This window comes from Anomaloglossus baeobatrachus, chromosome 3 (genome assembly GCF_048569485.1).
Source record: "Anomaloglossus baeobatrachus isolate aAnoBae1 chromosome 3, aAnoBae1.hap1, whole genome shotgun sequence".
Lineage (NCBI taxonomy): Eukaryota > Metazoa > Chordata > Amphibia > Anura > Aromobatidae > Anomaloglossus > Anomaloglossus baeobatrachus.
Genome location: NC_134355.1, coordinates 679,194,877 through 679,207,343, shown reverse-complemented (window position 1 = coordinate 679,207,343; position 12,467 = coordinate 679,194,877). Strand labels below are relative to the sequence as shown.

The 12,467-nt window shown below is 45.1% G+C and overlaps 1 protein-coding gene across 1 annotated transcript in view; it reads left to right on the top strand.

Moving 5' to 3' along the window:
- LOC142297049 (uncharacterized) overlaps nucleotides 1-12,467 on the top strand; it is a 109,124-nt gene that overhangs the window by 71,757 nt on the left and 24,900 nt on the right. Inside the window, exon 3 of the mRNA XM_075341284.1 lies at nucleotides 1,990-2,820. Within this exon, the coding sequence (XP_075197399.1) occupies nucleotides 1,990-2,820 (831 nt within the window). The remainder of the gene's footprint in view (nucleotides 1-1,989; nucleotides 2,821-12,467) is intronic.

The following is a 12,467-nucleotide window of genomic DNA, read 5'->3' as shown; positions in this document are numbered from 1 at the left end:
CTGTTGTGGGGCTTAGACGCTGCGGTGGACGGGAGGGTCTGGAAGACCTGCGAGCAGCGCTGCTGGGAACCGGCAGGAGGGAGCCATTCGTCTCCCTCCCGTCCGATCCTTTCTCTTACCGCTGCTTCCAGGGGGTCCATCGGCGATGCTTACCCTGAGGGCAGATTGTTGTAAGAGGAAGGAGGGACTCTGGAGGCTGCTTATAAGACCTGGAGGAGGTCAAAAGCAAGGCAGGTGGGGCATTACACAGTGGGGAGGAGGGAGAAGTGAGCATGGGAGGATATAGCGAGGGGCTCAGCAGTCAGGGGCAGCGGCATCGGCCGCAGTGCCCTGCAAACTCTCACTTTGCAAATATCTCTAAGGCCCCCTTCACACGTCAGTGAAAAACACTAAGGTTCTTCACTGACGTGTAAAACACGCACTTGTCCCTACATGTTCCGCGATTCACGGCACACATGGGTTGTCCATGTGCAATCCGTGATTGCAAATGGACAATACTCACCTGCCTTCGCTCCTGCTGTCCATGGTGCTGAACTCCTCGGCTCTGCAGCGTCCGCTCACCGCTCTCTGCAGCTACTTCCGGGTCGGCTGTTCCTGCTTTCTTGAATATTCATGAGCCGGGCAGGAGCTGCAGAGAGTGGAGGCTGCACAGCGAATCGCTGGAAAGGTTAGTTGAAAATGTTTATTATTTTATGTCAGTGTTTTTCTGGTACGTGTTTCACGGATCACATACGGATCACACCATAGTGTGGTCCGTGGGTCATCAGTGATGCCAGAAAAAAACGGACTTGTCTCCGTGCAGAATCACGGACATGCATGTACGCTACACGGAGACACGTTCAGTGAAAAATCACTGATGTGTGAGCAGACCCATTGATTATAATGTGTCTGCGTATGTCAGTGATTCTGGTACGTATAAAAAAAGCACATACGTACCAGAAACACTGACGTGTGAAGGAGGCCTAAAGCAGTAAGGCAATGCATATGTCGTTTTACTTATTTTTTTTCATTATCTGGGTATTAATCCCTTTTTTCACTTTTTTTACGTTTTATTGAATTTTGTTTTGAGCACTTCGAATGGTGCAGTTTTTAAAATTATATCGTTTTGGGTATTTTCTGTCACATAGGCCTTTGGAAGTAGAGCTTTGCTACACACTTTGGAATTTGTATGGATTTATGTGTGTCTGTTTGTTTGAGGTTATATTATTACTGACTGTGCATCTGATAGTGTGAACAGTGCTCTCTGCAAGCCATCAGTATGCAGTTTTACTATCTAGCAATTGCCTCCTCCATGTTTGGAAGTGTGTGTGATTTGCTCCTGCACCTGTGATGCCTCCACTTAGTGGGGGTTTAGCTGTATCCTGCTGGAGTAGTAGTCTTTTGGCCTGAGCAATATACATCTGCAGTTCCATCTTTGCTGTAAGTAATAATATTTGGGCTATGTGCGCACGCTGCGTTTTTTTGACGCTGCGTTTTTGTGCGTTTTTGGCCGCCAAAAACGCACCTGCGTCGAAAAAACGCATAAAAAAACGCATGCGTTTTTACTGCGATTTGGTGCGTTTTTGGCTGCGTTTGGCTGCGTTTTTGATCTCTACGTTTTGCTGCGTTTTTCCAATGCATTGCATGGGCGGAAAACGCAGAAAAACGCAGGAAAGAATTGACATGTCCATTTTTTTTTTTTCAAGCTCAAAAACGTAGCTTAAAAAAACAGTTGTGTGCGGACAGCAAAAATGAAAACTCATAGACTTTGCTGGGGAAGCAAAGTCATGCAGTTTTGAGGCCAAAAACGCACCCGAAAAACGCGCACAAACGCCGCGAAAAACGCACTGTGCGCACATAGCCTTATTCCTCTTTTTTGCTTTTTTATATAGGCCTTTTAAAATAGAACTTTGCTACACACTTTGGAATTTGTATGGATTTATGTGTGTCAATGTCTATGTTTGAGGTTATATTATTAAAAGCGTACAACTTCAATTTTATTTATGGCAGATGACGATACCAGGAGTTTAACACAGAATGCGACGGGAAGTGAAAGTCACATAGAAGAGAAGCCATATTCATGTTCAGAATGTGGGAAATGTTTTGCTAAGAAATCACACCTTACTAAACATGAGAGAATTCACACAGGAGAGAAGCCATATTCATGTTCAGAATGTGAGAAATGTTTTTCTGACAAATCAACTCTTACTACACATGAGAGAATTCACACAGGAGAGAAGCCATATGCATGTTCAGAATGTGAGAAATGTTTTGCTACCAAATCAAATCTCATTACGCATGAAAGAATTCACACAGGAGAGAAGCCATATTTATGCTCAGAATGTGGGAAATGTTTTGCTCAGAAACCACATCTTATTACACATGAGACAACTCACACAGGAATTAAGATTTATTCATGTTCAGAATGTGGGAAATGTTTTACTCAGAAATCAGGTCTTGTTAAACATGAGAGAATTCACACAGGAGAGAAGCCATATTCATGTTCAGAATGTGGGAAATGTTTTGCTCAGAAATCAGGTCTTGCCGAACATGAGAGAATTCACACAGGAGAGAAGAAGCCATATTCATGTTCAGAATGTGGGAAATGTTTTCCTGAGAAATCAGAACTTGTTAAACATGAGCGAATTCACACAGGAGAGAAGCCATATTCATGTTCAGAATGTGGGAAATGTTTTGCTCAGAAATCAGTTCTTGTTAAACATGAGAGAATTCACACAGGAGAGAAGCCATATTCATGTTCAGAATGTGGGAAATGTTTTGCTTCCAAAGCACAACTCATTATGCATGAGAGAATTCACACAGGAGAGAAGCCATATTCATGTTCAAAATGTGGGAAATGTTTTGCTCAGAAACCAAATCTTATTAGACATGAGACAACTCACAGGAGAGAAGCCATATTCATGATCAGAATGTGGGAAATGTTTTACTCAGAAATCAATTCTTATTACACATGAGAGAATTCACACAGGAGAGAAGCCATATTCATGTTCAGAATGTGGGAAATGTTTTGCTCAGAAATCGGGTCTTGCTGAACATGAGAAAATTCACACAGGAGAGAAGCCATATTCATGTTCAGAATGTGGGAAATGTTTTCCTGAGAAATCAGAACTTGTTAAACATGAGAGAATTCACACAGGAGAGAAGCCATATTCATGTTCAGAATGTGGGAAATGTTTTGCTCAGAAATCAGTTCTTGTTAAGCATGAGAGAATTCACACAGGATAGAACCCATAGTCATGAATACAATGTCTGTCTTAGTAAATATTAATAGACTTTTACTCAGGGCTGTGGAGTTGGAGTCTGTGTTCATTTTGGTGGAGTCGATATAAAATGGACCGACTCCTAACATATGTAATAAATTGGATACAGTATTTCAATGCAGAATGTGCTGATTATTTTTTCATAGGAATTTGGGAAAGTTATGAAATGTCCTATAAATGGCTGTTCTATTCCTGATCTAAGGCTACATTCACATACAGCGTTTTTGAGGATACATTTTTCATCTGCAAAAGCAGATCAGCTTTTTAAAAAACCTCATCACCTGAATGGTTTTTGAGCTCATAGATAATGTTTTCAATAGCCAAAGCAGGTTAGAAAAACGCCACACAAACTGACATGCTCATTCTTTGTGAGGATCCGTTTTTGAGCCCAAACACGGATCCTCAGAAAACGATGTGTCTGAATGTCATATCTTGAAACCCATTGACTTTGCTGGGATGCCCAGAGTTACTGCATTTCACTGAACTACAGTGGAACCTCGCTTAACGAGTAACCCAGTTAGCGAGTATTTCGCTTAACGAGCAAAGCGTGCTGTAAATTTGTAACTTAGTTTACGAGCAAGCTTTGCTGAACGAGCAAAATACCGCGCACACTTCCGGTTCCGTACATCCACCGCGCTCTAACCCGCTCTTGCAGGCTACACAAACAAGCACGCACACACATATTATGCTCACCTTACCTTCCGTTCCATCGTCGCCCTCATGGTTCTTGTAGTTTGCCGCTATAGGATGTGTATCGGCAACCATCGTGACGAGGGAGGAACTTCCGCTATCAGCCGCTACTAAAAGGCAGCGCGCTGGCCAATCAGAGGCAAGCGGCTCCTGCCTTCGACGTCAGCGCTCTGGCAGCGGAAGTTCCTCCCTCGTCGTGATGGTTACCCGATACACATTCTGTTTCGGCAAACTGCAAGATCCAGGAAGCCGGCAATGGAACGGAAGGTAAGGTGAGCATAATATGTGCGTGTTTGTACGTGTTTAATGGCACAATAGGGGACCAAGATGGGACATTTAACAAGTTGTGGAACAAATTGTCTGCATTGCAATGATTTCCCATGGGAAATCTTGCTTTGCTGAACGAGTAACTTAGTTAACAAGCACACTCCCAAGACGGATTGTTCTCGTTAAAGGGAACCTGTCATCAGAAATTTAGCTATAAACCTAAAAGTTTCCCCCTCTGCAGCTCCTGGGCTGCATTCTAGCAAGGTTCCTGTACTTTTTGTGGCGCCTTTTAAACCAAATTAAATACTTTATAAACTTGTACCTTTTGCTATGTAAATTTTGTAAATCGTCCATGGGGGCGGGCTCTCTGCTGACCGTTGCTGTTCCTCCTGCAGATTTACGCCGCCCCCCAACGCTGAATTTCATATCTCAGGACGCCGCCCCTGGGTGCCCGTGGTCCCGCGCATGCGCTGTGCGACTGTAGCGGGACTGTGCACTGTGTGCACGTGTGACCGCTGGTGACGTTTTGCGCAGGCACGATGTTATGGGGTGGCGCTGTGAGTGTCATCAGCAAGTGCCGCCCATAACCTCGTGACCGTAGTTTCCCCTCTTCCTCCAGCGTTCTGCGCAAGCTCTTGCTTCCCAGATGACTTGATGTCACCTCTTTCCCATCTTGCCCTGCTGCAGGGTAAGATGGGAAGGAGGTGACGTCAGGTCATTTGCCCGGCGAGTGCTTGCGCAGAACGCTCGAGGCAGTGGGGGAAAGCGCGTCCACGAGATTATGGGCGGGCACTTGCGATGCAGTCACAGCGCCGCCCATAATCTTGTGCTTGTGACACACGTCACCAGCGATCCTGGCGTGGGCGGCACCTCAGATCCTGATGGATGAAATGGAGCGTGGGGGGACGGCGTCAATGTGCTGGAGGAACAGCAACGGTCAGCAGAGAGCCCACCCCCATGGACAATTTACAAAATTTACATAGCAAAAGGTACAAGTTTATAAAGTATTTAATTTGGTTTAAAAGGGGCCACAAAAAGTACAGGAACCTTACTAGAATGCAGCCCAGGAGCTGCAGAGGGGGAAACGTTTAGGTTTCAAGCTAAATTTCTGATGACAGGTTCCCTTTAACCAAGGTTCCACTGTATTTTGCCATCAATGTTCGATTTCTTTGTGACAACAAAGAACTTGTTACCAAGACACTGGCAGTAAAAGATACTAAAGCTCATCACACCAGCCAGTTTCTCCAGGCCTTAGTGGAAAAATTTCTGCAAGATTACAAACTCAAAAAAGAACAGGTTCTTGCTATTGTAACAGACAATGCTTCAAACATAAGTACAATTAAACTGATGAATGAGAGTAATGAACAACAGCTAGAAGAAAATTTAGGATTCAGTATGTTTGAGTTGGAACCACAGTGCTGCTCATGTAACTGAGGAACAAAAGCAGATACTACAACAGAAGAACAGCAAAATGATACTTTAGAATTAGAGGATCTTGTTGAAGCTGCTTCAAAACACTTTCATATTCATCACATGCGCTGTGTTGCGCACACGCTGCAGCTGGCAATAAGAGAGATTCTGCAAGAGGGACATGCTGGAAATCTGATTGGAAAAGTGAGGAAATTGGTTATTGCCGCTAGAACCCCTAAAATTGATTCCATCTTGAAGAGACGTGCTGGGAAAGGGGCAATTGTCGACCAAGGCACTCGGTGGTGCAGCACTTATTTTATGATTGAGCAATTGCTTGAACTAAAACTGTTTCTTAAGGTACCGTCACACTTAGCGACGCTCAAGCAATCCCACCAGCGATCTGACCCGGCAGGGATCGCTTGAGCGTCGCTGGTGAGCTGTCAATTAGGCAGATCTCCTCAGAGATCAGCGACCCGTGTAACGATGCTGTGCTTCGTAACCATGGTACACATCGGGTTACTAAGCAAAGCGCTTTGCTTATAGTTACCTTATGTGTACCTTGGCTACGTGTGCACGGAGCAGGGAGCCGGCTTTTAAAAGCTGCGGACGCTGGTAACCAAGGTAAATATCGGGTAACCAAGCAAAGCCTTTGCTTGGTTACCCAATGTGTACCTTGGTTACCAGCGTCCGCAGAAGCCGGCTCCCTGCACATTCAGATAATTGCTCTCTCGCTGTTAAACACAGCAATGTGTGCTTCACAGCGGGAGAGCAACGACCAAAAAATGGTCCAGGACATTCAGCAACAGCCGTTGACCTCACAGCAGGGGCCAGGTCGTTGCTGGATGTCACACACAGCAACATCGCTAGCAAGATCGCTGTTGCGTCACAAAAAACGTGACTCAGCAGCGGTGTCGCTAGCGATGTTGCTTAGTGAGATGTGGCCTTTACAGATATGGCAAACCCTCAGGTAACCCTAAATGAAGGTCAATGGACACAGGTGCCTGAATTGAAGGAATTGCTTAATCATCCACTTACCGTGACTAAAAAATTACAAGTTGAGGATTTAACTCCTGGCATTTTCATAAGGGAGTGGAAGAACTTGCTATTTTGCCTGTCCCAAAGAGGTTTAATCGCAGATGGCATTTCTGTTTCAATGAAATGAAGAGAGACACAGCTATTGAAAAATAAAATTATTTTGGCAGCTGTTTATGTGGATCCAAGTCATCGTATACTGCTTGATGAGCAACAGCTTACTAAAGGGAAAGAAGCTCTGACTGATGTAGCAGTTAGGAGGAGTGGCCTACAGGACTGCCAGGCACAAGAGGACTTGGGTCCTGATAGTGCTACTGCTGCCGTATCTTCATCCTCATCAGATGAGGAGTTTAACTTTGACAAGTATTTGGATGACATGGAGCAGATTGACCAGATTTCAGCAAAATTTTTCACTTGCTCTCAAAGAAATAGAAAAATTCAACCGTTCATCAAAACTGACTGTGCATGAGACGTTCCCTTTATACCCGGAAATTGTTAGATGTTGCCCATGTGGTTACGGCTTTGCCTCCAACCCAAGTTAGTGTAGAGAGGTTGTTCTCTAGCCTTAAAATTATTAGGTCAGATTTGAGGTCGCTTATCCATGTTATGTAAATAAAAGCCTATAACCTGACTTTAAATTATTATTATTATTTATTATTATAGCACCAATTATTCCATGGCGCTTTACAAGTGAAAGAGGGTATACGTACAACAATCATTAACAGTACAAGACAGACTGGTATAGGAGGAGAGAGGACCCTGCCCGCGAGGGCTCACAGTCTACAGGGAATGGGTGATGGTACAATAGGTGAGGACAGAGCTGGTTGCGCAGTGGTCTACTGGACTGAGGGCTATTGTAGGTTGTAGGCTTGTTGGAAGAGGTGGGTCTTGAGGTTCCTCTTGAAGCTTTCCACGGTAGTGGAGAGTCTGATGTGCTGAGGTATAGCGTTCCAGAGTTTGGGGGATGCACGGGAGAAATCTTGTACACGATTGTGGGAAGAGGAGATAAGAGAGGAGCAGAGAAGGAGATCTTGTGAGGATCTAAGGTTGCGTGCAGGTAGGTACCGGGAGACTAGGTCACAGATGTAGGGAGGAGACAGGTTGTGCATGGCTTTGTATGTCATGGTTAATGTTTTGAACTGCAGTCGTTGGGCGATGGGAAGCCAGTGAAGGGATTGGCAGAGAGGTGGATTAAGCGGGTTGCAGAGTTTAGGATAGATTGGAGGGGTGCAAGAGTGTTGGAAGGGAGGCCAGAGAGCAGGAGGTTGCAGTAGTCGAGGCGGGAGATGATGAGGGCATGCACTAATGTTTTTTCAGATCCTTGGTTAAGGAAAGCACGGATCCGGGAGATATTTTTGAGTTGTAATCGGCATGAGTTGAAGAGGGCTTGGATGTGTGGCTTGAAGGATAGAGCAGAGTCGAGGGTCACTCCAAGGCAACGAGCTTGTGAGACTGGGGTGAGTGAGCAACCATCAAGTTTGATGGAAAGGCTTGTTGGAGGAGATGAGTGAGGAGGAGGAAAGACAATAAACTCTGTTTTGTCCATGTTAAGTCTTAGGAATCGTGCAGAGAAGAAGGATGAAATAGCAGACAGACATTGTGGTATTTTGGTTAGTAGAGAGGTATTGTCAGGTCCACAGAGGTAGATCTGTGTGTCATCAGTATAGAGATGATACTGTAAGCCGTGGGACTCTATGAGCTGTCCCAGGCCGAAAGTGTAGATGGAGAACAGCAGGGGTCCAAGAACTGAGCCTTGAGGGACACCGACAGATAGGGGGCGAGATGAGGAAGTGGTGTGAGAATGGGAGACGCTGAAAGTTCGGTCGGTTAGGTATGAGGAGATCCAAGATAGGGCCAAGTCTGTGATGCCCAGAGATGAGAGAATCTGTAGTAGGAGGGAATGGTCTACTGTGTCGAAGGCAGAGGACAGGTCCAGGAGGAGGAGGATAGAGTAGTGTCGCTTGGCTTTGGCGGTTAGTAGATCATTGGTGACTTTGATTAGGGCAGTTTCGGTAGAATGATGTGGTCGGAAGCCAGATTGAAGCCGGTCAAAGAGGGAGCAGGAGGAGAGGTATGAGGACAATTCAAGATGGACATGCTGTTCCAGTAGTTTTGAGGCGTAGGGGAGAAGGGATATGGGGCGATAGTTTGACACAGAGGATGGGTCAAGGGAGGGCTTTTTGAGGATGGGTGTAATAGAGGCATGTTTAAAGCATGAAGGGAATACACCACTTGCTAGTGATAGGTTGAAGAGATGGGTTAGGGCTGGGATGAGGACTGCGGTGATGTTGGGGATGAGGTGCAATGGGAGCGGGTCCAGTGCACAGGTGGTTAGATGTGATCTTGAGAGTAGAGTGGAGAGATTGTTTTCTGTCATGGTGGAGAAGCTGGATTTGGAGGAAGAGGGATGAGTAGCTATGATGAGGGGCTGTGGTGATTGTGGGCCAAAGCTTGCTCTGATGTTGTCAATCTTCCGCTTGAAGAAAGAAGCAAAGTCTTCAGCTGAGAGGAGAGGAGAGGGAGGTGGTGCCGGAGGACGGAGGAGAGAATTGAAAGTGTTGAATAGCTGTTTAGGGTTGTGAGAGAAAGAATATATGAGGGATGAGAAGTAGGTTTGTTTTGCAGCAGTAAGTGTGGACTTGAAAGTGGTGAGGGGCTCTTAAAAGGGGGGTGCAAAACAGGGGGGGAAAGATCACAGTGAGATGCTGGAGGATGTCAGGAACATATTGAAGGAAAGAAAGAACAGGTCAGATATAGTGCAAAAATAGAGTGCATGAATTGACATACCAGGTATTAGAACACACAGCAGAGCAAAGTGGAGTGGAGATCAGTTCATGGGAAAGTAGAGTGCATGAATTGACATACCAGGTATTAGAACACACAGCAGAGCAAAGTGGAGTGGAGATCAGTTCATGGGAAAGTAGAGTGCATGAATTGACATACCAGGTATTAGAACACACAGCAGAGCAAAGTGGAGTGGAGATCAGTTCATGGGAAAGTAGAGTGCATGAATTGACATACTTGTATTGGTGCAGACGAAAATTCATCCATTGATTTTATAATTACTTGTTTGAAAGGTGAAACCCTCCCAAATTTGATTTAGGTTATGAAAATAAAGTTGCTGCAAAGGCGAAATATTGATCATTTAATGAACACAGAAAGGTCAGATTTTGGCAAGACAAAAGTTTGTCGCCCACAAAAAGTAATGTGAAATTCAAACAATTAACTTCTAATACAAAGATATGTTGCATAACATTGGTGAATGAAGTTGTGGTGCTATTAGAGCCACATTTAATATGTTGTGTGACTTCCATGAGCTTGAAGGACGGCATCCATGCGGTTCAACAATGATTCATTTAATTTATTGATGAAGTCATCAGGAATAGCAAAGAATGCAGCCGTACATGCCTCCCAGAGTTCATCTAGATTCTTTGGTTTTGTCTTCCAAGCTTCCTCTTTCATCCTACCCCAAACATACTCAATGATGTTTATGTCTGGTGACTGGGCTGGCCAGTCGTTGAGCACCTTGATCTTCTTTGCCAGGAGAAACTTTGTTGTAGAGGTGGATGTATGAGATGGAGCCCCATCCTGCTGCAGAATTTGACTTCTTTTATGATTGGGAATGTAAGACGTAGCTAATACTTCTTGATATTTTAGGCTATTGATATTGCCTTCCACCTTGCAAATGTTTCGCATACACCCATACTGAATGTAACCCCAGACCATGATCTTTCCACCAACAAGCTTAACTGTTTTCTGGGTGTATTTTAGATCCACCCAGGACATTCAGCAACAACCAGCGACCTCACAGCAGGGGCCAGGTTGTTGCTGAATGTCACACACAGCAACATCGCTAGCAAGTCGTGCCTCAGCAGCAATGTTGCTAGCGATGTTGCTTAGTGAGACGTGGCCTTTAGAGCTGAATTTCTCCAAGATTTGTAGGTTGTCTTGGAGGCCTTTATCAGTGTCAGCAGCAGGAGGTCATCTGCATAGAGCAAGAATTTCTCCTGGGCGTCATGGAGTGTGAGACCTGGATCTGTTGAGCCATAGCCAGGTCATTGATGGAGATATTGAAGAACGTTAGACTCAAGGGGGCTTTACACGCAGCGACATCGCTAGCGAAAGCACCCGCCCCCGTCGTTTGTGCGTCACGGGCATATCGCTGCCCGTGGCGCACAATATCGCTAACAACCGTCACACATACTTACCTTCTTAGCGACGTCGCTGTAGGCGGTGAACAACCTCTTCGTTAAGGGAGGGGTTCGTGCGCCGTCACAGCAACGTCACACAGCGGCCGACCAATAAACGCGGAGGGGTGGAGAACAGACACACTAACGACACGCCCACCTCGTTGCCGAAGGACGCAGGTAAGCTGTTCGTCGTTCCCGGGGTGTCACACACACACAGCAATGTGTGCTGCCTCAGGAACTACGAACAACCTACGTCCACAACGACCAACGAGATTTTGAAAATGAACAACGTCAATGATAAGGTGAGTATATTCGATCGTTAACACTCGCTTAGAGCTATTACACGAAACGACGTCGCTAACGACGCCGGGTGTGCGTCACGAATTCCGTGACCCTGACGACATCGGTAGATATGTCGTTGCGTGTAACGGGGCCTTTAGGCTGCAGCCCTGTCCGACTACTTGGCTCTGCTGGAAATAAGCCATTCTTCTACTTTTAACACACTGCAGAAGTTCTTGGTGTAGGAGGTTTTGAAGACATCATAGGTCTTTCCTACTGTTCCGCTTTCCAGAAATTTGAAGAACAATTCCGGGTGCCACAGTGAGTCAAAAGCCTTTTTAAAGTCCACAAAACTGTCGTATATCTTCACGTACTTTGCTTTGTGGATGTGGCTCCGAATGAGACTGCAGGGTGTAGATGTAATCCGTGGTGCGATGGTTTGGCACAAACCCTGGTTGGCTCTTGCTGAGGAAACTGAGGATCCTCTTGTTCAGGAGGCTGGTGAACAGTTTTCCCAGGTTCCTGCTGACACGTCTTCCTCTGTAGTTGGCAGGGTCATACCTGTCCCCACTCTTGTGGATGGGTGTGACGGGCCCTTGCTTTAAGGTACGAGGGAAGTAGTCGGCACTCGGCACAATATTTGGTAGAATGTAGCTCTGCTTTTTCCTCCTCAGGATGGTTTTGTACTGCCTTTTGTATGGTGTCATAGGCTTTCCTCAGGCCCGGGTGGTTGGGGTCTCTGTGTTTATTGTTTGAGGCTGTTCTCAGGGTCTTTCGTATGGTTTTACATTCTCTGTCAAACCAACCATTGATCTGATTTTCTTTTGGTCTCTTGTTAGGTCTTTTGCAGCTTGACTCCTTCTGGGTTTGACTTGTAGCTGTAGAAGTTATGGAGCATCTCCTGTATTTAAGGTCTCTTGGGAGGCTCTTTATATGTTTGTTTGTTTTTTTTAAAACATATTTTATTTGATGTCAGCAAGCACATATCATCAACAAGAGAACATGTTACATTCCATAAAAAGTCTCCGGATTGTACAATGCTTCTGTTACATCATTTTCTTTTTCATTGTCAACAATTTCAACTCCATAGAATTATCTTAACAATAATTAACTTTAACTTAACAACCTAACCTATTTGTTCAATTCAGTTGGTCCTTTGGATGCTCCCTACCTTCAGTGTCCCTAGTGTCCCTGCATTGTCTTGCAAACAATACCAAGACGTGTGCTCAAATGCTTTAATTAACTGGGTGATTTCCGTTTGTGTGAAGCTTTGCTCAATAAATGTTCTCCACTTTTTGAAGAATCTTTTAGTGGACTTCTTATGTTTCTCTGAATCCAG